Source organism: Enhydra lutris, unplaced genomic scaffold (genome assembly GCF_002288905.1).
Source record: "Enhydra lutris kenyoni isolate GAN:26980312 unplaced genomic scaffold, ASM228890v2 scaffoldscaffold18, whole genome shotgun sequence".
Lineage (NCBI taxonomy): Eukaryota > Metazoa > Chordata > Mammalia > Carnivora > Mustelidae > Enhydra > Enhydra lutris.
The window spans coordinates 23,872,431-23,899,952 of NW_019154102.1; the positions used below are offsets into that span (position 1 = coordinate 23,872,431).

Sequence of the window (27,522 nt, forward strand, 5' to 3'; positions counted from 1 at the left end):
ATGTGTCCCCATCCCCTAGTCTTGGTGTATCTGTGTGGTTTCTGGCCTGGGGGTACCCGTGTCACTGCGGTTCTCAGTGTTGGGGTCATTTGTGTGTTCTGAGAGTGAGCAAATCCATCTGCCTCTCCTCAGTGGGGATGGCTGTGGCCCTATTCCTCTTGTTGGGAGTATAGTGGGACTGCGGTCATGGCAGCCCCCAGGGGGCCCAAGGACATCTGGGTCAGTCACTGAAAAGTCCAAAATGCAGAAAGAGAGGCCAGTAGAGATAGGAGAGGGTTGGCCATGGGGTGTGAAGAGTGTCTCTGCTAGGAGCATGGAGCCCTGGCATTCCAAGTGCCTCAGGAAAGGGTAGAGGGCCCGTGTGGGACAGAGGTGGGGGCAGGTGGACTACTACAGGCTCTTCTTGGGTATCCGCAGGCTGCTGGGGGTGGGGAGCCAGGACTGGTGGGTGGGGTAGGACTGAGCTGGCACTGGAGTTTTGGGGGGGTGGTCAGACAGGGTGGCTCCTGCAGGCTGGGGAGGAAGACTTGTGCGGGCTGAATGAGGCTGAGGCTCAGCTCTAGCTCAGTCCGAGCAGGTCTGCCCTCCCAGGAGAGCAGGTGTCCCTTTGATCCTTGGGGACCTCAAAAAGAAGGTCAACCAGGAGAGCGGCCTCCACATTTCAGTGCCCAACCCCCTCCCTCCCCACCCTCCTTGCCTAGAAACTTAGCACATTCCAGCTCTGTGCAGAGCCTAGTAAAGTGGGGAAGACAGGGCCCCCGCCCACGTGGGGAAGACGCCGTGTAAATAAATAACTGTGCTTGGTTGTGAGTGGTGCTCTAGGAGAGGCTGTGAGCTGCGCTGTGAGGCCCCAGAGGAGTGGGGGATGCTCGCGGGGGCTAGAGGAGCTGGGAAGGCCGCCCAGGGAGGAAACAGGCAGAGGAAGCCCAGCACCAGGCGCGGGAGGGGAAAGGGGAGAGGAACCGAGTCAAGGAGCAGCTTCACGAAGTCTCTGAGGCATGAAAAATGTTACGATTCCCAGACCCATAGCTGGAAGGGAATTGGTTAGGTTCGAATGACCCTGTCCCTTTTTGCATTTCCCTGGGGTTGGCAGAGAAGGGGGCAGTTAAAGAACTGGAACGAGAAAGGCCTAGATTGGAATTCTAGCTCCCTTCTCACCAGCTGTGTGTTGCTAGGCAAGTGACTTACCATCTCTCAGTCCACTTCCCCATTAGAGGCAGGGCTGTGTGTTGAGTAAGTCAGATGCCCAGTCAGATGCTCCTATGGCGTCACTGGCTCGGGGCCTGGGACAGAGCAGGGGCTCGAGAAACTGTGGCAGCCACAACAGCTATTAATTGTCACTGTCCAGGCAGTGTTAGTCACTCTGAATGGGCAGCAGACGGTGTGTGGGGCGGGGGTGGAGGGCCAGGGGTGGTGGGGACCAGGATAAAGAGGGCACTTCTCTTGGCCTGGCCAAAGTAAGAGCTTTGGGGGTGCAGAAGCCGTTTCCCATCTTGAGCCATGGTTCGGGACATTGCTCCTTGCCTCGCCTTGTTACCTACACTGGAGAGGAGCCAGCAGGGCTGCCCTTTGTCCCCAGGGGTGAGGCAGGTGTGGGCCCTGGTGCTTCTTGGAGTCTCCTCACCAGAGCCCGAGACGGCTCGTCCCACTCTGAGTATCAGCGCAGGACACCCCGGAGGGGGCAGCGATCGGGCAGGTAGCAGAGCTCCTCTGAAACAGAGGCTCCCACAAGTCCTAACCAGTTCTATCAGCCGCCTCTCCCCTGCTGCTCAGCGTCTTCATCTGTGAGATGAGAAGTGGCCCACGGTGAGCTCCCCCCCGAAATTCAGAGTGCTGGTGGCTCGCTCTGCTCAGTCATGCGGTGGGCGCCATGCTACCTTTCTCTGTAGAATCTTCCAGACTGTGCAGGGCTTCGCTGGTATTTGTAGTTCCATTCTACAGAGGAGCCAAGTGAGGCTGAGAGGTAAAGTCACACGCGGTGCTGTGGCTGGATATGATGGAGCCAGGAACTGGGCCAGCCACATGAGCGCCAGATTCTGTGGCTGGCCCTTTCCCACAGAGGTGGAGATTTTGGGGTGTTCAGCTCCAGGGAGGGTTAGGGTGCAGCAGGATGTGCCCGGGATGCCCAGGAAATGAAAGGAAATGAAATCCCCATCCTGTTCTTTCTCCTCCTGCTGTTCTTTTAGTCTCCTGGGTGTTATAGTGTTCAAAGGCTCAGAGTCTAGGAAGTGGAGGCCAGACCTCTTGGGGTCCTGATCACCTCCTCTCCTCAGCCTTTCCCAGGGCTGGGAAGCCCTGAGGTCTGGGGGCCGCCTAGGACCTGGAGAGCCACCTTCTGTGGCCTTTCTGAGAGAAGAGGAAACATCATAGTGGTGGTGGCAGCGGAGGCAGTCTGGCTGGGGTGGGGTATGTTCAGGCATGAGGGATGAGTGATCCAGGGTAAGGTGTGGGTGTTTGTGTGTATGAGGAGGGCAGGGCTGACTTGGTGAGGCTTTGAGCCACAGGCAGTGTGGGCTTCAGGTAGTCTCTTCTCTGAGGTGGGCGCTAGAGGGAGGGAGGAGCAGGACTGTGTAATGGTTCAGAATCTCGCTTTAGAGCCAGATGGGTCTGGCTCCGAATCCCAGCTCTGCCCTGTTCTAGCTGTTGTCACCTTGGGTAAGTTCCTTTGCTTGTCTTGCCTTGTTTCCTCATCTGCAAAAATGGGGTAAAGGTTCACACTGCCAAGACTTTTTTTCTGTTTCTTTTTCTTGGAAGATGAAGGGGGCTGTCACCCCTTCTGCTCTTATCCCAGCACCCGGCACCCACACTGTCCTGGCTGCTGCTAGGATGAGGTAGTATGCTGGTGTCCTCGGGTTAGAGAGCTGCTACGAGCGGGGGGAATCCCACCAGTCCACCCCAGCTTGGCTGGGCGCGATATGTCCTCTCTGACCCCGGAGATGCAGAGGACGCCCTGGGTATTACCTTCAGGGTCCCCTGCTTGGGAGGAAGCGAGGTGCCCTGGGATCCCCCGCCTGCCAGGGAGCGGCGGCGGCAGACCTGGGCAGCAGCCAGCGCAGCTCCGCAGCACCCTTGGCTGCGCCCCCCCCCGCCTCCCGGCTGGGCAGGTCCAGCCCCCGGCGGCCCTGCCCCCGCCCGGCGGGCCACGGGGATTGGCTGGCGAGCGCGCCGCCCCCTCCACACCAGCCTCGCCGGCGGCGGGGAGGGGAGCCAAGCCGGCAGCTGGCCGCCGCCTCCTCTGCAGTGCCTCCCTCCGTGTGCTCCGGCGGGGATAATGGGAGGCCCGCCGGCCGATGCACCAGAGGAGGCCGGCGGAGGTAGAGCGGGCAGGGCGGGGAGAGACGAGGCCAGACAGGACGCGGGAGGAGGGGCAGTGCCCTCCTGGATCTCGGGAGGGTGGAAAAAGGAGAAATGAAAACAAAAACACAGGAAGGCGAAGGAGCCCATCCACCAAGAGTCTGGGCGGCAGCTGGAGGCAGGAAGATGGTCCCAGCTATCCTTTCTTTCCGAGGCCCCCTCCCTCCCATTCTCGTCCTTCCTCTGCAGCGGTGCTGGGGGTGTGCAGCAGAAGGACTTTGCTTCTTTCCTGGTGTCTGCCGGGCTCATCAGTCTCTCTGGCTTCTTTTGCAGGTGGAAATAAAGGCTGGTGAAGGAGCCGGGCCGTGGGGACAAGGGGCTGCTGTCAAGGTACCTTGTGCGCGCGCGCATGTGTGTGTGTGTGCGCGTGTGTGGTGGGGGTGAAGTGTTTGACTGGATTGGATAAAAATAAAGGGTCTCCTCTGGTGATCCCTTAATCTCCCACTGTGTGTGTAGCAGCAGCCGAGGGGGAGGGGTGGCGGGGGTGTGGGCGACCAATGAATTCTCAGGCCTGTGTGGGTTTTGTTTGGATTCTTTTTGCTTTCTCAGCTGGATGGTTTGGGTTCAGTTGGGATTGGGTTTGTTGAACTGTGTGTTGTGTGTGTGTGTGTGTGTGTATGTGTTTTTAAGACATGCAACCCACTCCCCACTCTTGCCTCTGGAAATCTCTAGAGAATGTCCCTGGTGCTGTTGGTTTGTGTCCAACCTGCAGAAATCCCGGGGCGCTGGGGTGGGGGGGTGTAAGGGGGGAGGGGGGGTTGTGCTCCTGAGTCTGAAGCTGATAGGGTGTCATTAGTCATGCTGCTGTCACCATGGAGATGGCTGGAGAGGAGAGGAGGTGGTGGGGGTGAGGATATTTTGGGTAGGGTGGGGGCTGATGCAACATCATGACTGGGAATCCGGCGCGGCTGTTGTTACTCTGTGCGGCTGGGTGTCTGGGGGACTGGGAAGGGAATGTTACCAGGTGCGTGGGCAGCAGAGAAGGGGGCACTGTGATCGTCTGAGTGCTGAGACTGGGGTATTTGGGGCAGGGCAGGGCAGAATCTGTTGGGGTATCACCTATTGCTGGGGAATACAGATGCTCCTCTCGCATCGGCAAGGACCGGGATCGGTAGGTTTCCTTGGGCTTTGCCCCTCTTTTCAGGTCTGGGGACCCGCCGAGTGTTTGGGATTACTCAGCAGTATCCTCTGCTGGCCCCGGGTGGAGAAAACAGAGCGGGAGGCAGCTTCGTGTGCCTGCCTCTCAAGTTGCTGGGCAGAGGGGCTGGGGAAGGAGCGTGAGGACTGTCGGGCAGGGGCAGAATGCGGGGAGGGAGCCCGTCCCTGTGCCTGTCTCAGCCCTTGTTTCCTCTTTGGCCCACGGAGCCTGTGGGAGTCAGGTTGCTTGGGTAGCAGGTGGGCAAGCTGTTTGAGTCCCCAGACGCTCTTAGACTTTGGTCCCTGGAAATCCTCCTCCCGCTTCCTGGGAAAGCTGTGGGAAGCTCTGTAGAGGTGCTGGAAGTGGCACCCTGCCGCCTCACTGCCTGGGTGGGGACGCTGCTAGGGAGGGGCTCTGCTCCCCACGTGGGATGGGGGCTCCAGGGTGAGGCGGCTGCTGGGTGGATTGGGAGCCAGGGTGGTTCCCTGGCCTCCTCCCAAGGAACTTGAGGCAAGGAAGTGCTTGGGGGGAGGGCACGGATTTTGCTCCTGAAGCCGTATTCTGGGGGAAGAAGAACCAGGGGGCCTTAGCTCCTGTGGGGAGCTGGGTATGCCTCTGTGGGGCTGGGAGCAGTGGGTGGCCCCCAAGGCAAGCAGGGGGTGGTTGATACTGGCCGTGCTGTGGGTGGAGAGGAGAGATCTGTGAGCTCACTCGTTCACTTCTCCAGAGCAGAACCCCGGGTTCCACCTCCACTTCCTTCCCTGGCCTCCCACTGCTGACTGGGGGAGCTGTAATCACTGTGCGTGCTGTTGAGGGCTGTGGGCGCTGAGATCATGTGGTGCACCTGTTCTGCCCCCCACCCTGGGGAAAACAGGACAAGGGGATGAGGACAGATGGGCTCAGGGAGGAGGCAGCTCCCTCCCTCCTCTGTGTCTCCGGCCTTGTCAGCCAGAGCTTCCCTCTGTGCTGGAGGAAGGACTGCTGGCAGGTTTGTTTACTCCCCAAAGCACCCCCCTCCTGCCTAGTCATGGATTCTCTTCTGTTCTTTCCAAGTATGTTCTCCATTTCTCCCTGCCTGCATTCTCTTGGCCCTGCAGTGCTGCTGGAAGCTCTCAGCTTCATACCTCAACCTTTAGTAGTGTGGGCATGCGGCAGAGGCTCCTTGAAAAAGCAGAGGAAGCCTTCCAAACACGTCTTCTTCCTTCCCCCTTCTCCGCGTAGAGCCTGAGCTGGCTGTGTTTTTGAAGTTCTGAGACTGTGTCTGTGCTTGTTTTTATTGTTGAGTTGTCTGTCTGAGAATCGTAGCCTCCTCTTGGCCCGGCTTGGGCATTGCCAACAAGCACCAGGATACGACACCCCCCCCCCCACCATTCCTGGTGCTACCCTTCCCTCACATGGAGTTCCCTTAGGTGGCCAGTCAGGTGCTGTGTCCCACATACCCGATGACGCAGTGTGACAAGATCCTCTTCCCTCAGCAGGTCTTGGTGTAGGAAGATGGGTCTGGTGCGTGAGCTCATTCTGAGATCAGGCCAAGACTGGGACACGGGACAAGGGGGCGTCACTTGTCATAGTATGTGTTCCCACAGGATGGGTGCAAGATGGATAAAGCTCATGGGTGAGTGATGTGCAGCAGGCAGGGGGGGATCGGCTCGCTGCCGTGTGCGGAGTCCAGCCAGAGTTTCAGGCATATCCATGAGGTAGGGTTTGCGTAATGCCTAGCAGGGGCACAGAGCTGAGCTTGCTAAACGCAGTTTGTCGTTGTACTGGCTGGTGTGTTATGTGTCTACCCATGATATCCCGAGGAACATGCCATAGCACACACTGTTGCCACCGCCTCCTTCTTGGCAGCCTGGACAAGAGTGAGTGCCCAGTGCCGAGAGCTCCAGGCCACCCCTGCTTTCGGGCTCCCACGCTGCTCCCACGCTCAGCCCCATGGGAATCCTTGACTGGCTGAGGATGTCTGGAAACTATTTTGGGACTGTGCCCGGGATCTCTGCCTCCTGTCTCTCCTTTGGACCACTGCAGAAATGCCCCCTTTGTCAAGGATCTGTGGTCCATACACCATGGGTGACTCCTAGTTCTTTCTTGCCTGCTCTTCCTACTCTCCAGCCCCTTTGTGGGATCTAGCAGAAACTTTTTCTCTGAGGTAAGTTTTCAGGCAGCAGTGAACTTGGGGAGATAGGGGCTCAGGTGAGCGTGTCAGGCTAGAGCAGGAAGGGAACCAAACACAGAGTTGCCTTTGGGAATGCCCGCATACCTGATAAGGACCGCAGTTAGAGTCCCAGAGCTCAGCCCCACCTCCTTAGTGACCCCAGCCACGTTTGAACCATTGAGAGGACACTGCAGGATAGATACGTGAGTGGAAGGGAGAGCCTTCCTGCCTGCCACAGTGAGGGGCCCCTGGAGCTGCCCACAGGGATCATGGTGAGGGCTCCGGTGTCCCACTTGCTGGGTTTGCTGCGGGGGGTCTGGGCTCTGGGCTCCCTGCAGATGCTAGAAATGGGCTTTGTGGTCCTGCCAAGTCCCTTCCCATACCCTTGAGGCTGTAGCAAGAGGTTTGGCTCCTTGGGAGTGGGGGCAGGGAGCATGGGGAGAGGCTTTGGTTTGGCTCAGCTTCCAAGTTTCCCAGCTCTCTTTCCCACCCTGACCTCTTGGGCTTTTGGCCTCATTTCCTCTCACACTCGTGCATCTGGCAGTCAGCTGAGGACTCCCCCTTGTTCCCAGCATGTGTGCAGCTTCTGAGAAGGAGGTAGCTTCCTTAGGGGTTAGTTTAGGAAGCCCTGGGACAAGTAGGGGACAGCAATGGCTCAGACGGTGAAAATCTGTTGATTATGGTGCTATCTGGGACTGTGATCCTACTTGTTTTATCTCCCTTTCCACGCCCCCCCTTTGTCTTTCAACATTTATGAGCATTTACCATGTTCCTGGTACAGTAGCAAATCCTGAAAAATAAGTCATTATTTGTTCTTCACAGTACCACTGGACCCAAGAGACACTGACAGTATTACCAAAAATCTTAAATCGGAGTGAGAAAACTAGCACTGGCAAGTTTTGTTTTTTATGCAGTGAAGGCTTTTGATCTTTCTGTTTAGGGCTGTGAACCTGCACGTGCCCCCGACCAAACCCTTGGCCCCCAGCTGTGCCTAGCTCCTAGCTCTTTATGTTTGCTTTTATCACTGGCTCAGTGGACCTCAAGGGACTTTGCAGGAAGAATCCATATGCCAGCCTTGTTTTGAGTAAGTCAGTGTTTCTGGAAGCTGGTGCTTGCAGATTAGGGTAATGGGGTCAGGAATGAAAGAGGTGGGAAGACAGCTTAGTTTCGAAAGGAAAGTGCTGGTCATAGATGTGCTGTGTCTGAGATTCAGGTAAAGCGAGACGGAAATACTGTGTCTGGGTGTTCCACCTTGAATCCTGAATTGCCTTCTCCTCAGTGGGAGTGTGTGGGTCCTGCAGCCCTTCCTGCCAGGGGGGTTCCCATGGAGACCACCAGCTGAAAGGAGGAAGCTGGGAAGGGCAGTTGTCTGGTTTCTTCTCCTCTCTGTTCCCCGCTCTTCTCCTATGTGGTAGGTGTGGGGACGCTTAATGTTCCTGGACTTTAGTCATCTTTGTGAAATGAAGGGGTTACCCAAAGTTAGTTTTTCTCCAACTAAAGGTGGCGAAGCAACAGTTTTCTTTTTTTCTTCATGACCAAAATGTTGCAGATGGAAACATAGCCCAGCCTTGTTTGTGCAAGGAGTTTGAGGATTCTGGTGGGCATGGCTCCCCTTGGGAGCTCAGCACCATCCAGACCGGTCCGGGAGCTCCCGGGTGAGGCATGTCAGCGAGCTCGCTCCGGCTTGTCACAGCAGGTGCACGTAGCTGCGATGGTTTTACAAGTCGTGGTGGACTGGTGAGCCACAGCTTACGGGCCAGGTCGTGGACTGCATTACTTCTGAACTTTGCTCCTGGGAGAGCAGAGGGTCTCTGTTTTGACCCCCCCTCCCCTGCCCTTTTCTGGACAGGACCTCTCCTCTCTTCTGTACGGTCCTTCTGGAGGACACGTGGAAGAGTAGAGATCTTAGTATCACAGAGATTCTTTCTAAGTACCTCCAAAGATTTACCCGCCTCTCGGCTTCTGTAGATAAGGATGCCTCCTGTTTGCCCTTACTTCTCTGCGAGTCTCAGATTCTGACGGAGAGGAGGAGAACCTGCAGAGGCCCCTGAACGGGCAGGAGTGAGTGAGTGAGTGTGTGTGTGTGTGTGTGTGTGTGTGTGTGTTTTTACTGTGTGCTTTAGAAGAAGGGAACAGTTACGGAGAGGCCAGGTCTCCTATAGATGCCGGAGCGGACCTGGACCCTGTAGGACACTAAAGCTCCATGGCGTCATTCAGGGCACCTTGACTTTCAAGCTTTTCCGCTTTGGCGGCTCTCGTTCCTTTAGAGGTATAGCTCTTTTCGTCTTGGGGCTGATCACAAACTCTGCGCTGGTTTCTGTAAGGACAGACGTCCCAATATTTTTGATTGCTGAAGTTTGGACATTTCCTTCCTACTTTATCCCACTTTCCCCCCTACACACTCTGCAAAGCTTTTTGTTTTTTTCTGCTGAGGCTCCTTGGTGTTTTCATTTAGGATGCTAAAGACTAGACAAAAAAAAAAAAATAGCCATTTTCTACTACCCCAGCTCCCTTAACCTAGAGGAGAATGGGGTCGGGGCTAAGGCACAGATGACATTGTCCTGCCACAGAAATATTCCTTAAAAGGCAGACATCCCAAGGACAGTAAGATTAGGGTCTGAGCAAATCCTGGTTACTTCTGTGGCCTGGAACTCTTGTGCCCTTGGTGCTTAAGTAATTGGATTTCTCAACCCCGCCTCCAAGCATTTTTCACATGTAATCCTAACCTCATGGGCTTTGCAAGGGAAACAAAGACATTGAAAGGGTTTGCAACTTGTCTCTGACAGTGAGCTCCTAAACTCCCTGCCCTATTGACTGAGTTTTCCTGCTCTGCCCCTTCTGCAGCACGCACCCACGTCCCCCCCCCCTCAACCCCCCCCCCCTCCCAGCCTGTGGGCCTTGGTTCCCAGCCCTGCTACACAGATGGAGTTTACTGAAGGAGCGGTTTCTGCCCGTCCTTCATCCTATACCTTAGGAAGTTTCTGTCCCTGATTCCCGCCGGCTTCTCTGCATAAGTGGAGGAACTAGGGAGACCAGTAACTCCAGCAGAGGCAGAAACAGACCCTGGAAGGGGTCCGGGCTGACAGTCCTGTTTGCATCCCCAGACAGATTCTCTCTCCACCACCTTCTCCCTTGAGAGTGGGCCAAGGCCCAAGCCGCCTGGGCCAAGTCATTTCTCTACTGACTTGAATAAGTTCACACTGGGTGCAGGGAGCTCTGACCCCAGGCTCTGCTGGACCCAGAGAAGGGGAGGCTGCCTTCCCAAGTGGGACCATTGTTGCCTTCCACCCTGAGCTGTGTGGAGGGTACACAGAAATGGATTTGCAGTGGGTTGGGGCAGGCTGTGCCCCAGAGATGCCCATTCTGTTTTTCCTGGTGCAACACATCCCTGTGTCTTCTCCTGCTGTGTTCTCCATCCTAGAACACTGTTCATGGCTTCAGTCCATCCCCACTCTCACCCCTTGTGCTTTGAGCCCAGCCCTAAGTTCTGGGCTGAGCAGAGGGGGCCTTTGAGGGGACTGCTTTGTGGGCTATAAGCCAGGGATGACTCCTGTCAGTTATCTAGGTGCTTATAAGATGCTGTGGGGCTGCTGGGCCACGATAGCTACTGCTTGGCTCAGACCTGTGGCTTCCTCTCTTACACATTTAGTCAGAGTGGTTGCAAGATGAGGGTGGTATGGGGGTCCCAGAGATGAGTTTTGGAGACTCTGGGCAGGTGGTCCGTGTGGCATCCCTTCTACACTGGCCCTGCCCCTTGTCCCTGAGCCAGGTCCTATGTAATGGTTGAGCTATACACTGACCTCTGCCCCGTGGCCTTTCTTTTCGCTGTTATTTTTCCTCGGTTTCCTGTTTTCCAGTTGTGGGTTCCCAGTGGTGTCATTTGGACCCTGGGTAGTAGTTAGGGCTTAGCTCTGGGGTTGTGTGGTTGGAGTGGTACATGTCTTGGGGCTGGACTGGCAAGTGGTCCAGAGCATTCTGAACACCTGGCTGGAAGCCAGAGCCCAGGGCTCTGTGTCCAGCCCTTGGGAAGCTCCCTGCACCCCCTAGCCTTCCAGAGGATGCCTCCTTTATGTGGGGGCATGGTATCCCCCTGTCTCTGCCTGAGGTCTGGGGGTCGTGGGACATGGAGGAGGGCCTGGGAGGGTGCCAGGGCACTTGGGCCCTAAATGCTAGCTCCCACCCCCACAGCCTTTGCCTGGACGAGCAGGGAGCATGCTTAAGCTTGCTCCGGAGAGCGCCTGGGGGCCAGTCCCTCCGGTTCAGCTAGTTCAGTTCAGCTAGTTCAGTGGTTCTCGGTGCCACTGCATCCTGGAATCATCCGGGGAGCTTTTAAAAAAGAAAATATCAGTGCTGGGGCCCCAGGCACTGAGAAGCTGATGTAATTAGTCTAAAGTAGAGCCTGGGTGCCAGCATTTCTCAGGACTCCTCAGGGGTTTCAGATGTATGCTCAGGGGCGGAGAGCCACTGGCCTTCATCTGGTTTGGCTTTCCTGTGTCTCCCTGACTGCCCCAGAATTTTTTTCTTGTCCATTGATAATTTTAGTAGTAATCAATAAAGAGTCTGGAAAAATGAAGAGAGCAAGACATGTCAGGCAAAATACCGTATTGAATATTCTGTTCCATGAAACTGGCCCATGAGTTCATATTTATCAAAACCAGAATTTAAGAGGGAAGCCCTGTGGCAGAGGACAGAAACTGAGTGTTCTTCTCTGATTAAAGAAAAAAAAACACTTTATTGACGTACAGCATACACACAAAAGGGTACATACTCTGTGCAGCTGTTGAGTTTTCACAGAGCAAACACACCTGCATAACAAGCCCCTGGCTCGAGAAATGAGTGCTCTCACCCCATTCCCATCATCCAGGCTTTCTGTGCCATTTGCACAAAGTCAGGTCAGGCGCCGTGGTTGTACGGCACTGTGTGCTGGCTGCGGGCCCGGAGGGCTTCATCTCGTCCTCTGCGGGGAGCAGGGCTTTGCGCTGTGCCGCGCTGCGTGGGTGTGCCTGAAACTGGGTGGGTTTCACCGCAAGACAGGCGCCCAGGAGGCCCGCAAGCCCCTCCCCTCGGTAACCAGGCCCCCACCCCCCAACCTGTCGTTACTCCGCCACCTTCCCTGGGAGCCTTGCCCAGGCCTCTATCTTGGCTGAATCCAAAACTGTTACCATTTTTTGGGGGGGGGGGGGTTAGTCTCTTTTTGTATTTTACAGATAATACATGTTCGTTGGAAAAATGAGAAAATAAAAATAGAGGGGAAGAATTTGCCTATAATTTCACAACCTGATTAACCACTGTTCACTAGTATTTCCCAGACTTGACTCTATGCACTTGAATAACGTGGATTTGAACTGTGTGGGTCCACTTATACGTGGACTTTTTTTTTTTTTTTTTTTCAGTAAATATACTATGGTACCGTCCATGTGTTTTCCTTGTGATTTTTTTTCTTAAAGATTTTATTTATTATTTGACAGAGATCACAAGTAGTCACAGAGGCAGGCAGAGAGAGAGGAGGAAGCAGGCTCCCTGCTGAGCAGAGAGCCTGATGCAGGGCTCCATCCCAGGACCCTGGGATCATGACCTGAGCCAAAGGCAGAGGCTTTAACCCACTGAGCCACCCAGGTGCCCCTCCTTGTGATTTTCTTAACATTTCCTCAGCGTTCTTATAAGAATACAGTAGATCATACATAAAACGTCAAATATATGGTCATCAGCTGTTTATGTTATGGTAGGGCTTCTTGCCAACAGTAGGCTCTCTGCAGTTCACTTTTTGGGAAGTCAGAAGCTATATGCAGATTTTCAGCGGCATGGGGGTCAGTGCCCCTAACTTCAAGTTGTTCCAGAGTGAACTCCTCATTTTCTGTTGTTTATAAAAATGGAGTCATGCTTTGTTACAGCCTGCTTTATCCTACATATTACTAGCTGTAGTTTTGCTTACTGATCACTCCCCATGTGTGTGTGATGTGTGGGGCCAAGTTTTCATGGTTCTTGTGACAACTTGGAGGCAGGTGGTAGTAGCCCCACCTTTTGGATAAGAAAACAGATTCAGGGGCACCTGGGTGGCTCAGTGGGTTAAAGCCTCTGCCTTCGGCTCAGGTCATGATCCTGGGGTCCTGGGATCGAGCCTCGCATTGGGCTCTCTTACCGGCCGGGAGCCTGCTTCCTCCTCTTTTTCAGCCTGCCTCTCTGCCTTCTTGTGATCCTCTCTGTCAAATAATTAAGTAAAATCTTTTAAAACAAAAACAAAAACAAACAGATTCAGGCCAGTAGTGTGAGCAAGGGCTGCTGTTTCTCCAGGAGGTGGAGCTGACTTCAGAGCCAATCCCCTTGTCTCCCCTTGTCTACCACCTCTCTCCTAGGACTATCCTTCCATGTTAAATTCATTTGACAAATATTTAGTGAGCAGAGGCCATTGTTCTCCTTAGTGATTCCCACCCCCCCCTTCACTCTAATATGAATGTGGCTAGTGTTTTACCCATAAGCATGGTATTGCTGATTGTTTGAGGTCTTTATGTCATGTTAGGGAATTCGCCTCTTGCTCCATTTTATTAAGGAGTTTTTCCCTATTAACAGTGGATGCCTCATTTTGTCATATCTATTTAACATGGTTTGAAGGTGAAATATTTCTTCTCTGTTAATAGGATGAATTGTGTTAATGCATTTCTTTTTCTTTTTTTAGAATTAACATTTAAACGTAAAAGAACACCTCATATCAAAGAAAGATGAACTGTTTTAGCAGAAATCATGCAGAAAGTAGTAAACATGAAACTACTGAAACCACTGTGATGTTTTGCATTGTTAATTTTTAAAAATAAATATGCTCTTTTAAAAAATCTTATAATTTATTTTTTTACTTTTTTATTTTTTATTAACATACAATGTATTATTAGCCCCAAGGGTACAGGTCTGTGAATCGTCAGGCTTACGTACTTCCCAGCACTCACCATAGCACATAGCCTCCCCCGTTAATGCCTTTCTTAGTGTTGCACTATCTTTACATTCCTTAATATTCCATATTTGGTAATGGGGTATTTTTTTTTTTTTTTTTTTTTTTTCTAGCATGCTGTTTGATTTATCAGCATGGGAGTTTTGCATTTATTTTTGTGAAGGAGATTGACCTATAATTTCTGTGGCTATTGTTACAAAACATTTACTTTGTGTTTTCTCTGAAAGTGATCTCTTTTCAAATTTAATAGAACCATGGGTATATAGTTATTGCCCTTCAGTTCCCTCGGTAGCTGTGATTTCTTTTCACTTTGTTAATTTCCAACATCTTACATTAATTTCTTTTTTTATGTAACTTAAAAGCACATGGATTTGTCAGTTGTGCTTTCTGTTTTGTTTCCTTCCTTTCTTTCTTTCTCTCCTTCTTTCTTTCAGTAGGCTCCATGCCATCGTGGGGCTTGAACTCACGACCCTGAGATCAAGAGTCACATGCTCTATACTGACTGAGCCAGGCAGGCGCCCCAGCTTTCTGTCTTCTAAAGCATGAATTTCTGCTTCAGTCTTTATTTTCTTCTTTTCCTCAGGTTTATTTGGTATGTGCTTTTTCTAGATTCTCCGTTGGATCTGTAAGATGCTCTATTTTTTTTTCCCACTTTTTTTTTTTTTTTTTTGGTCACAGACACATTTAAAAATATGACTTTTTTTCTAAGTTCTACTGTGGCCTCTTTTGCAGGTTTTGCTATTTCATGTCTGCTAGTGCTCTTGGGGAGATGCTGATGGCATAGTCAATGTGAGAAGACCAAATCCTGATGCATCCTGGCTCCCTTTGCTCCCAACAAGGGAGAATCACTGGCTGTGGATCAATGGCAAGGCCAGAGAATGAGCTTGATTACTTTTAGGAGCTTTGTCTCCAAACCGCCGGGCAGGCACCTAGTAACAGCTTAGCAGCTTAGCAGCCAGACCTGTAGGAGAAAAAAAATTTTTTTAACCTATACAAAATCAGTTTGAAGCTGACTGAAACTGAAAATTGCTCTTTCTCTCCATCCTGGTGTAATCTCTATTGTCAATTTATACATATCTTGCAGACTTTAAAATGAGTAAGTGAACTCACTACTTTTCCTGCAGTAATGTGTTTGTACCATCCTTTATATTTTGGTGTTCTTTTATTTGCTCATTAATACGTTGAGGGTATCTTTCCATGTCAGCACATCTATCTTAGCCTTATAAAGGCTGTAGAGTCTTGCATTTTATTTTTTTTTTTTGAGTCTTGCATTTTATAGAGTTATTGTAATTAAATTGATTCCCATCGATGGACTTGTACAGTTCCAGTTTTTTGTAATTACAAATGTGGTAATTGACACATATATACATACATTTTTTTGGCTATTTGTTCAAGATTTATTTTTGTGTATGATTAGATAGGGATTGAATTTTTCCTGAATAGAAAGCCAGTCTGTTTATTGACTATTATAGTTTCCCAAATGGTTTATAATTCTACCTTAAGCATTTTATAAATACATATTCATGGGCATTCTAGAGCCTGTCTTCAGTTCCATTGAATTATTTGTCTGATTCTATGTCGGTATTTTATTTTATTTTTTAATATTTTATTTATTTGAGAGAGAGCGTGTGCTCAGCACGAGCTGGGGGGAGGGACAGAGAGAGAAGCAAGCTCCTGATGAGCAGGGAGCCTTACATGGGGCTTGATCCCGGGACTTTGGGATCATGACCTGAGCTGAAGGCAGACGCTTAACTGAGCGAGCCACCCAGGCGCCCCAGTATTTTATTGTTTTAATTACAGCAGTTTTTATATAACAGTTGAGTTTTAAAAAAAAAACAAAAACCCAGAACTCATTTTTTCCATTTTTTTTTTTTTTGGCTTTTCTTCTGTATTTCCTTTTCCAAATAAGCTTATAAACAACTTGTCAGATTCTGTGAAAAATGTTGTGATTTCTCAATTGGAATTACATGGAACTTATAGATTATTTAGGGGAGAGTGGAATGCTTTACAATGAGTCTTCCTATCCAGGAAATGGAAAGTATATTGGTCTCTTCTAGTCTTCTTTGTATGTCCACCAGAGTTTTAAAGATTTGGCTCTGACACATTTCTCAGTAGGTTCAGATCTAAGATGTTGTAGGTTATTACTGCAGTGAGTGGGATCTTTTTCTGTTACACTTCTTTAAAAGTTTTATTTATTTAAGTAATCTCGACCCCCAGCATGGGGCTCGAACTCACAGCCCCCAAAATCAAGAGTCATGTGCTCCTCTGACTGAGCCAGCCAGGCATGCCTGTGTTACACTTTTTAACCTGTTCCTGCAGGTATATTGGAAAAGTTCTGGGCTTTGTCCCTGCAGCTGTGCTGCCTGTCTCCAGTGCTCCCACTGCCTGGGCCCCAGCACCCACCCTTCCCTCATTGCCGCACAGGAAGTCTGTACTTCCCTAGGAGTACTTTAGGGCCTGGGATGACTTCCTGTGGTGAGGTGCTCGCTCCTCTCCCTCAATTCCATTTCCCAGGAGCTGGCACAAGGCCTGGCATGCAGTAAGTCCTTTTAATAAATGCTGTAGAATCAAATTGATGGGAGAGACAATGAGCTTCACCTCCTCAAAGTGTGACAGCCTAGGCCGTTCTGAGGAGCAGAATCTAACGCAGGCTTGGCTGCGAGCCTGGAGGCTGTGAGCCGGATAATAGATGGGGCACCGGCCTGTTCCCCAACGTAGAAAGAAGGTCCTAGGCTGTTTTCCCACAAACATGCATCAGGGAGGAGCCCTGTGAACCCACACCTTATAATTACCTGGGGACTAACAGCCCACTTGTCATTAACTCTCATTAGTACTAACTACTAGGAGGGGGAGCTGCCTTCTCAGTTCCCAGACACCTGAAGGAAGCCTAAAACACAGACTTACCTGCAGCTGCTCTGTGGGGATGAGGGTTCGTGGAAGCTGGAAGTAGAAATGGGCTCCACTTCTGTGTGCCCGGTCTCCTTTCTTGAGGCAGCATCTTTGTCCGGCTCTTCAGAGTCCAAGACTCCCGCAAGCGTGTTCTAGATAGAGCCTGTCAAGGCGCTAATCTTCCCCGTTGTGTTTGCCTTTTATATTTATTTATTTATTTATTTTCTAAGTAGGTTCCACGCCCAGCGTGGAGCCCAGCTCGGGGCTTGAACTCATGACCCTGAGATCAAGGCCTGAGCTGAGATCAAGAGTTGGTCCCTTACCCGATTGAGCCACCCAGGCGCCCTGCACTTTAAACTTATAATTGGGGAATGGGAGGCACTAGTTCTCCGTGGAGCTGTCCAGGGTCAGCCCCTCTGTCCTGCCCCGCCCCCCGGCCCCCCGCCCCATAACTGCACGTTCTCGGGCTCTGCTGCCCCAAGAACTACATTGGAGATGGAGCTGTCTGCCTGCCTAGGAAGGTTGCGTCTGCTGGGAGCCATGAACAAGGGACCCCCCCACTTCCCTGGGAGCCGTGGGAACCCCTGCTGCTGTTAAGCAGGGGCCAGATTCCTGTCTCTTGCCCTCCCTAAAAAGAAGGTGGGGAGAGGGGTCAACTTGGCTTGAAAAGAGAAAAGTGAAAAAGAAACGCCAGTTAGACGTGGTCTGTGAGCCGCCTCCCAGTTGCCGGAAGGGTCGTCACGTGTCGGGTTCCGCGTGTCACCAGGTTGCATCTGCAGCAGCAGTGAGCAGTTCTCATCTAGTGGTGGTCTCTGCTCCTCCTCCCCTTTCATGTTCAGGTGGCGTAGCAGACCGAGCCCTTTCTCTGGCTCCTCTGCTGGTTTTTTTAAGTCCTCCAGGAAACCTTGGAATCAAGGGGGTACCCACAAGGTCGAGGAGGGAGGGGAAGCTCTGTTCCAGGGCTGAAGGAGGTCCCCGTGGGGCCCACCAACACCAGGCCAAGTCCTCGGGCCCCTCGTGGCAGCTGCGCTGCTTCTCTGCCAGCCAGGGAGGAGCTGCCTTCTCAGGGCGCCGCGCAGAAACCCTGGCAGATGGACCTCCGTGAACCCGTAGAGCTGTTCCAAGTGCCTTCTCCCGGAGCAGAGTGCATTCTGGCAGGGAGGCTAAGACACAGGGCTGTGCTGGACTTCAGCTCACCTTTTGGGAGAAAACCTTTTTGTACCCCTGCCTCCCACCCGCCTGTTGCCCTCTTTCAGCAGCAGAAGCCCTGGTCAACCCTGCACGTGCACAGAGTAGGGGGTGGGTGGAAAGAGACCACTGTCCCCCTGCCAACCTGTAAGACCCTCAGTTCACCCAATTTCTAAACCAGTCAAGACTTCCCTTTTTCTATACTTACCCTCACTCCCATAGGGTTATCGGCCAGGCGGGGGGCTTCTCTAAAGATATTTAGGGGACCATCTGATTCCTCATCCCCTCCGTGGACACACAGGGTTGATCACTGAGGGTAGGACCTGGAGGTCCTGTGGGTGATTCCTGTGTGCACTGGAGTTTGAGAACTGCAGGCTGCAGAGTAAGGTAAAAGGGCTCTGTTTATCTGGGCTTGGTACTTGATGAGGACGGAAAGGACGTGCCTTTAAGACTGTTGATTTGTCGGAGAAAGACAACTATCATATGATCTCCCTGATATGAGGGAGAGGAGATGCAACATGGGGGGTTAAGGGGGTAGGAGAAGAGTAGATGAAGCAAGATGGGATTGGGAGGGAGACAAAACATAAGTGACTTTTAAACCCAAAAAAAAAAGGGGGGGGGGGGGGGGGGGGGGGGGGGTGGAGTTGTGGACATTGGGGAGGGTATGTGCTATGGTGGGTGCTGTGAAGTGTGTAAACCTGGCGATTCACAGACCTGTACCCCTGGGGATAAAAATATATGTTTATAAAAAATAAAATAAAAAAAAAAGACTGTTGATTTGTGAAAAGGAAATAATGTGTGAGGACTTAGGAAAATCCAAGAGAGACTAAGTGTCAAAGCTGTTAAATTACAGATCAGGTCAAACTAAGAAATAGTTAAGAACTTCTTGGTTGTTGTCTGTTACAAAGATTGCAAATTTATCGCAGAAAAACTAGGAAGTTCACATAAGCACATAAAATAAAACATTGTAATTTCACCACTTAGAATTCCTGTTAATATTTGGGTATTTCTAGAACAATCATATATATATATATATTTTATTTTAAATGTCTATTGATTTTCCCCTGATTGTCAACAAAATAATGCATATTTATTATAAAATCTTTATTTTTTTAATTGGCATAAAAATTGGCATAACATTTGATTCGCAGATCTCTTATTGCTCTGTTTATTGGGTCTCTGTACTACTGCGTGAATATATTTTTATTTCCTTTGCCTCTTTGTGTGTGTTTTTATGAATTAGTAAGAGTTTCATTTATTAGTGGTATTCTCTCAGACCTTGATAAATATTACAAATTTCTTTTAATTTTTTTAATGTTTTATTTTGCTACACTTTTTTGGTGCGTGGTTATAGGATCAAATCTTCCTCCAGCTGTACATCAGTTCATTTTTTTGGGTTGTGCTAGATGGAACAGGTGCTGCTTTTACAAATTTTCAAGGGAATTGAAGTAGACTGGGCAGATAGATATAGGATAGACCAGTGCTTCTCATATTTTAATGTTCATCCACATCATCTGGGAATCTCTTTATGATGCATTTTCTGATTCAGCAGGTCTGTCTGGGGTGGGGCCTGAGATTCTGCATTTCTCACATGCTCACAGGTGATGCTGCTTCTGTTTATGGGACCAGACTTTAAGTAGCAAGGGCCCAGAAGTTTCTAACCCTGGCTGATCACAGAAGTACTTGAACACTTTGGAACACAAAATTCTCTGAGCCTTACCCCGGAAATGTCAGGCTGTGGGACTGAGTCCCATGTTGGCCACGTGTGGCTGGGTGACTTGCAGACACTGCTTGAGCCCCTCTGAACCCTTGGATTCCTTGACTGTGAGAGAGTGTGCTTACCTTATATGGATCTGGGAAAATTAAATGAAAGAATAAAACAAATCATTTTTATGACCTAGAAAAATAATGTAATAACTTTTGGTCCTGGTGCCCTTTTTTGGGGGAGGGTTGTTCTCTGATATGTTTCTACTTTTCCGGTGATTGATAGTTTTAATATTTCTACCTCTTCCTAGAAAATCATCCTTTCATTAATATTTTCAAAGTTTTTAGTAATGCACTTCATGCCTTATTCACTGATAATAGTTATATTCCTGTTCATATTTCTAATATTGTTTATATGTTTTTCTTTTTCAAGTAATGCAGCCTTGCCAGAAGTTTCTTTATTCCATTGGTCTTTTGGAGAGCCATCTCTTAGATTCCATTTATAAATCCCACTACATTTTGTTTTCTAATCAACTATTTCTGTCTTTACGGATTCCTTTTTCCTACATTTTTATTTATTTTTACTTTTTTTTTTAAGTTTTATTTAATTCTTCTCTACACCCCACATGGGGCTTGAACTCACGACCCCAAGGTTAAGAGTTGCATGCTCCTCTGGCTGAGCCAGCCAGAGGCTCCTTTCCTACGTTTTTAAAGGATTCTATTTTCTATCTTCTTGGATGGAGCCTTAATTTATTTTCCTTCATGTTTCGTAAAAAGTATTTATAGAAGCAGCTTTAGAAGAAATAGAAGAACTTTTCCTCTGTGAATAGCTATTATTTTCATGGACATTAATCTTCAGATCTGTAAGTGTGACTTTTTTCCCCAGAAATAGCTCTTATTTTTATACTCAAATCAGTTTACATATTAATGATATTTAAAGTACATCCTTACCATGACACAGACAAGTAGCACACATAAATTAGAAATAAATGTAGTTGTGATTTGGTTTCTTTTTTCTCCCTTGATCCTAGAGTTATTTAGGAGACTGACTTAGGATTTCCAGATGTCGTGTTCCATGGTCAGAGACGGCTGAAGGCTGCCCTTCCAGGGCCAAACTGCGTGTCCAGGCTGTGTTCTGTGTTGTGGGGCTGCGTGTTCTGGTGGAGGTAGTGCATGCATGCTGGCTGAAGCTTCTGGTTACTTCTGGTTAGCCTCTGGGGTGTGCACCAGAGGAACCGTCTGTGCCCCGTGCATGTGGAGGGAAGGGGTCTCTGGAGGAGAACAGGGTGGTCTGTTTTCCAAAGCTTTTTGCTTCTCCTGACAGTCTTCTGGGCACTTACTTGCTTTCTGCGCTGAGGTTCTTGTCGGGTATCTGGAGTGGTGTCTGGGGCTCACCATCCTTTGCTGTTCGGGAGCTGGAGTCTGGGTGGAGGGAGGACTTGAGTCAGAGACCCTGAGTTCCAGAGCCCTCCTGGTGCTGTCAAGGAGCTCCTCTTCCTGTTTCCTAAAATGTGGAGAATGTTACCTTCTTACAGAGACTAAGAGAGTCTTATCAATCATCTAATAACGTAATTCTTTTAAAAACTATTTTATTTTTGGCATACTTTCAGAGTTTCAGAAAAGTTGCAAGACTAGTACAAGGAATTCTCTTCACTCAGATTTCCAAATGTTAACATTTTACTACATGCACTTTGCTTTCTTTTTCTATTTTTTATTTGAACCATTTGAAAGTAAGTAGCAGACATGATTCCTTTTACTTCTAATCACTTGAGTGTGGATTTTCTTTTTTTTTTATATTTTAAAGATTTTATCTTATAAGTAGGAAGTAATTTTTTAATATTTTAAAGATTTTGTCTTATAAGTAATCTCTGTACCCAACCTGGGGCTCGAACTTATAACCCCGACATCAAGAGTCGCATGTTCCACCAACTGAGCCAGCCAGGCACCCTGAGTGTGGATTTTCTATAATCACATAAATTAATACAGTGCCACGATAAACCAGGAAATGAACGTACATACAGTACTACTACAGACCTGATCTACAGACTTTATGAACACTAGCATTATTAACATTATTAACATAAACGAACCTACAGGCATTATTTAGATTTTGCCCATTGTCACAGTCTGTTTTATAAGGAAAAAAAAACCACCAAGTCACACATATTCAATGCTCAGGTTTCTTAGTCTCCTTTAACCTGGAGTGGATCCTCAGTTTTCTCTAACACATGTAAAGAATTTTTTAAGAGTGGATGAGGAATTTGAGGCCCAGCGAGATAAAATGTTATCCAGGGCTTATAAGAAGACAACCTTAGAAGATGTGAGGGTCCCACCTGGCAAGCTGATGTCTCTGCTGGTCACATGCCCCTCCAGCTCCAGGTGAACATCTTGCTGCTAGGTCTTTGTATCATCAGCTACCTGTCCTCTTCTGCCCTTGCCTTTCCCCCTCTGTTTTGGCAATGCCAGGCCACAGCACCCCCCCCCCCACCCCTTTCCTAGCTGATCTGGGTTTGGCCAGAGATCAAGGCCATAGCTGGGGAGAGAGAGGGACTTTAAAACTGGTCCAGCCTTTCCCTTGAGATGAAGGCTGAGGAGCAAGGATCATGGCCTTGGGTGGGGCACAGCTGCTGCTTTCTGAGGACTGACACCCCCAGGTTGGGTATGTGGTTTTCAAATCTCCCTCCCCCATTAGTTTTGGAGTTAGTGGCTAGGACTTGTTCATCTCCAGCCCAAAGTGGGAGCCTGGGATATGTCTGGAGGCTGGGCCTGAGTGTGCAAGTCACCAGCTCACCTGCCTGTGTGCTCTCCCAGAGGTTCTAGAATGGTCTTTTCATAACAAAGGGCCTGTATTGTGGGTATTAAAAACACTACTCCAGTTTTCAACAAAATGGTTTGCATTTAACTTTTTAAAGGACATGCTAATTGCTTAATGCATATTCTTTGTTTTATTTTGCTTTTATTTTACTGAATCTCTGGCAGACTCCCCTCCCCCATTTTTCTTTTCCTTCTTGTTCTCCTTCTTCAGTAAGGGCCTTTTGAACCCACCTGCATTTCGTGACTGTTACCTGTGACTGCATAGCTGATCACTGGAGTTTGTGGCAGTGATTCTTGGGTTGGGGGACCCTTGCTTATGCATCTTCAGAAGCAGCTCTTTCTTTCTCAACCCACAGCTTATGGCCACACCAGCTTGTTTTCCCCTCCTCACAGGAGGTACCATACTCCTACTGTCCTGGGGAGGCTCTTCCCTTCCAAGTGTAGCGATGGAGTGGGAGGGGGTCTCCTTATCCTGACCACCACCAGCACTCACCCTGAAATAAGACCCCTCTTTTTTTTTTTTTTTTAAGATTTTTATTTATTTATTTGTCATAGAGAGAGAGCACAAGCACGCAAGCAGGCAGAGGCAGAGAGAGAAGCAGGCTCCCACTAAGCGGAGGGCCCGATGCGGGACTCGATCCCAGGACACCGGGATCATGACCTGAGCTGAAGGCAGTGGCTTAACCAACTGAGCCACCCAGGCGTCCCTGAAATAAGACCCCTCTTATTCTCACTTTCACTTGTGACCCAGTGGGGAAATGGAAATGTCAAACCCTTGTGAGGAAATTAAAAGGGGAGTTTCTACTGAGGTTCCTGCCGTTCCTCTGTCCCTTACCCTTCAGTGTCGGGGTGGGCTCTCCAGCTCAGCCCTCTCCTTGTGAGCACGTGTTGTTTCTGCTTTTGTCCTAAGGCTTCTTACAGGGAGGGAGATACAGGTTTCCTCTAAAGGATTTTCCTAAATTACAATTTCATTTCGATAATAATTCATATCACATGCAATTCACCCACGCCAGGGTATGGGAAATGCTATGGGAAAATACCTAGGATACAGTCAGGGAAGAGCTAAGTATTTAAAAATCCTGAGTATACTCAGTGACCCCAATTTTATAAACTATATGCCAATTGCATGGGGGGAGGGCACCAAATGTAAACTATAGTCCTCCCCGGGAAGTGGCAACTCCTTGTTTTTACTTCTTTGTTTTCTACTTCGCAGGGAGGGAGTCTCCTGTTCTTCTGTCCCTCTCAGCATCTTCTACTGAAACTCTTCTTTACCTTTCTTGTCATTCTATTCTTAGGACCCTGCTTGATTCCTTTGGGTCATCCACCAGAGTTTTCCTTGGCTCTGTAATGAGTTTTAGTGTGCCTGTGATAATTCTGTCAGTAGCTGCACAAAGGGCAGCTTCACTCAGAGATAAACTCATAATTAATAATATCAGTTTTCATTGCTTTCATCACAGACTCAAAGCCACAGAGTCTGTAGCCTAGATTTATGCTGCCATACACACTTCAGAGGTATTGGTCTGGGTCTGTCCTAGAGAAACCTTCCCTTGAATGAGATCTAAGATGAGTCCAAACATCCCTAACATCTTTGTTCATGAGGCGGAGACTGCTCACCCAGTCCTGCCTCCCCGGTTCCCGCAAGTAACACTCACCGAGTAAGTTTTCAACACGTGCTTGCTGGAAGCGTGCCTGACATAACATACATGTACGCTCTACATGAAAGGCCTGACGGTTAGGATGCGTTGCTAGCATCATTAGGTGAAATTTTAGTATTCTGTGGGGCCACTCTAGCTCTTTCTGCTTTTTCTTCTTTCTTTCTGCTTTTTTTTTTTTAAAAACTACTTTCCGGCTTGTGCCCCTTGCCTGCATGGTTTTACGTGGTTACAGTCATGACCTTCGTACAGTCTGGTTTATCCAACATATTCCCTTAGCGTTCATGGTTTATAGTTTTTGAGGATTCTCTAATATTCCATTGAGTTGTATTCTAATTTACCCAACTGTTGCCCTCATCTGGAGTTTTCAGTTTTCACTAATGTGTAGAAAAGATGTTTTGAAAAAACACAAAATTCTAAACCCAAGTTCATAAGAGCAAGGTGGCAGGATCTTTATTGCCCTTGATACATGTATCTGTCTACCTACCTACTTACGTGTGTACCTACTTGCCTACTTGCTTATTTTTACCATTTGAACCAAAAGAAAAGATTGAAGCAGTGAATTAGGCACACTAGTCTGGGAGTTGAACCCGTGGATTGGGGGCTCAGTGGATTGAATATGACTGACAGTGTGAGCTGAGGTGAAGGCAGAGGTCAGCTGGCCAGTCAAGGAGACTTGTACTGCAGTTATCCCCTGAGAGAGAAGTGAGGAGAAAATGGGAAGAAGACAGGTCTGAACTACTGTTGAGGAGAGCCGTTGGCAGGACTGGGGTCTGCTTGCATATGGAAGCATAAAGGGGACGACATCCAACCTTCATTGATGAATAACTTCATTGATGAATAACTTTTCATAGGAATTTTTAAAAAACAATGTTCAGAGGAGGAGTTGCTGGGGAAAAGGGGACAGGTGCTGAGTGAGTTGTTTTTGTTTTTTGCTTTGTTTTGAAGACTTTTTTTTTTTTTAACAGTTTCTAGTGTGTTTTGTTTTTTTTTTAAAGATTTTATTTATTTATTTATTTGACAGAGAGAAAAAGATCCCAAGTAGGCAGAGAGGCAGGCAGAGAGAGGGAGGGAAGCAGGCCCCCCGCCGAGCAGAGAGCCCGAAGCAGGGCTTGATCCCAGGACCCTGAGATCGCCACCCGAGCCAAAGGCAGAGACTTAACCCACTGAGCCATCCAGGCGCCCCATATTTTTAAGACTTTAAGTCATCTCTACATCCAGTGTGGAGCTCACACACAAGACCCCAAGATCGAGAGTCACATACTTTTCTGACTGAGTCATCTGGGTGCCCTCCCCCCACCCCAACCTGCCCACTGAGTTAGGTTTTAAGTGCTTTGGGCCTACATTGCATCGGTAGAAATGTTTCTTGGAGCTGGAAAGCAGGCTCCAGCTTGAGGAACAGTCTAGGAAAAAGGAAGTTTTAGGGTTATTGGTGCAGGCTGAGCTTTGGTGAAGGGGAAGCCTTGGGTGAAGGGGAAGTTTCCAGAAGACCAGAAGGTAGAAGGGTGGAGAGTAGCTCTGCTGAGGGGATGAAGGAAGAAATAGAGAATGGGGGACCAAGATGTAGCAGCGTCCCAGAAACGGGGAGGGAGGTGAGGGGGGTGTGTGCCATAGGAAGGCCAGAGGGAGGACTCCCACAGTCTTCCTCATCACCCCTGACCCTCAGAGAGCATTTCTGGGAGGGGGAGGGCCAGGGTTTCTCTGCCCTTTTCTCTAACATTGCAGATGGGACTTCCAGATGAACATGTACAAGAATCTAGATTACGGGCATCTTTCAGTTATCTGGGCTAACAGACTGTAGTGCCTGTGGATAATGAGACTTTATACTGAGATGTGTTGTGTGATTTTTTTTTTTCCCTAGGAGTTTAGGACAAATAGAATGTATTTGATTTGTTTGCATTCCCTAATTTCCTGTCATCAGGCTTCCCTAAATGGCATTTCTCCCCCATTTCCAGTTCTTAGCCCACTTTGTGAAGTCGGTCTTAATGACTGATGGCTGGAGGCCCCTCTGTCACAAATTACTTCTCCAGATTTTTGGGTGCTGGCTTAAAGATTCATTTCTTCGAATGAAAAAAGGTGTAAGTCCTCTTGAGTCTTTGAGAAAGGAAGGGCCTGGGGCAAACTCACCTGTCAGGGGTGCAAGGGAGAGGCAGAAATCCCTAGTGTGTGGGAGCTCATTCTCCAAAAGTGGAGAAGCTTGGCAGCTGGGAGGCCATGGGCATCCACGCTCCCCTCCCGAGTTCCATTGGCTTTTGCCACTCACCAGTGTTGAGCCTTGGAGTCTGTTGGTTGACTGTCCCCCGTTTATCTGCCCATCCACTAAAATGGATGTTGGAAGACTTTCAGAGGTTACATTTGAACATGAGAGTGCTTGTTTCATCCGGGATTTCCACCGGCCTTTCCAAAACTATTTGCTGCTCTCCTCCTCAGTGTTGTCCTCCAGCCCTCCCGAGGGGCCAGGAGGTTTCGCGGGCTTTGGACCCCTTTAGGCAACGTGCGTGGGGCTGCTGTTCTGTTCGGGGCTGGCGCTCCGCGGGCTGTGGTGGCGGCGCGTTTGCTTTCTCCTTTGCTTCGCGTTTCGGGGTGGGAGTGGGTGGTGAGGAGCGGTGCGGGCAGTCGGGTGGGTGGAGCTGTGGGAGCGGCCGGCCTCACGGGGGGCCGGTGGGGGCTCTTCCGGACGTGCACTGCGTGGCGCGGGCAATGGCCCCAGCGGCTGCTGGAGGGGCGCGTGTGTGCGTGCGTGAGTGCGTGTGTCTGTGTATGTGTGTGTGTGTGTGTCTTGCTGTCTGGCCAAGGAGCCGCCTCTGCGTCCTGACCTGGTTCTCGTGCGCTGGCGGCTCCCGAGGCAGCTGCTGCGCCTTTCGCCAGGCCTCAGATGTGGTCGGCTCGATTTCCTACCGGCTGGCCCCCGGCCTGGCCGCCACTGGCTGCTTGAGGCAGGGGCTTCCGTCGGGAGAGCTGGCCGCCTTGGCCCAAGATCAGGAGACGGCGCCCGGCCTGGGCTCCCCGCCCCCACCCAGCGCGCACCCGCTCCTGCTGCCTGCGGGGGTCGCTTCTGGAGAGGTGGGGGAGGATTGCGCTGCTGCCCAGGGAGGTGGCTTCCGCAGCGGTGCACGTTGCAGGGCTTTACCTTGGACTTGGGGTGGGAGCACTTCGAGCCTCAGAGAACTTTTAACGCGTGGGGAACTTCAGCCTCTGCACCCCACTTCAACCAAACCCTGTCTTCCCCTCCCCCAGTGCAGCTCATCTCGTAGGACTTTCCCTGCTCTGTCCGTGTGTGTGTGTGTGTGTGTGTGTGTGTGTGTGTGTGTGTGTTGGGGGATGGGTAGCACAAACTCTCTACCAAGAGAAATAGCAAGAAGAAACTTCACCCCACACATTCCTTTCGAGGAAGCTCCCGTATGCCGTTTCAGGTGTGTTGTCCATACTCTGTTCTTACACTTTCTGCCTACAATACCTACAATAAAGTCTGGAGATTATGAACAAGGGAATATTCGCGTTCGGTACCACCCCGAGATGAGCACTGTTACCGTTTCTGCACATTTTCCTTTGGTGTTTTGTTTGTGTGCACAAATGTGTGTTGTGGATGGAATTCTTAAACTAGGTAATATTTTGGATCTTGTTTCTTTTCTCCATTTCAGACACTTCCCCTGTCATAAAACCCCTCAGAAAGCATTTATTTATGAGTACA

The 27,522-nt window shown here is 49.6% G+C and overlaps 1 protein-coding gene across 2 annotated transcripts in view; it reads left to right on the top strand.

Annotated features, from left to right (window-relative positions):
* The window catches only part of LOC111148027 (tet methylcytosine dioxygenase 3), a 98,447-nt gene that overhangs the window by 12,409 nt on the left and 58,516 nt on the right, over window positions 1–27,522 (top strand). For both annotated transcript variants that reach the window (XM_022504380.1, XM_022504381.1), the window contains one exon: window positions 3,628–3,684. In XM_022504380.1, coding sequence (XP_022360088.1) covers window positions 3,628–3,684 — 57 coding nt within the window. The remainder of the gene's footprint in view (window positions 1–3,627; window positions 3,685–27,522) is intronic.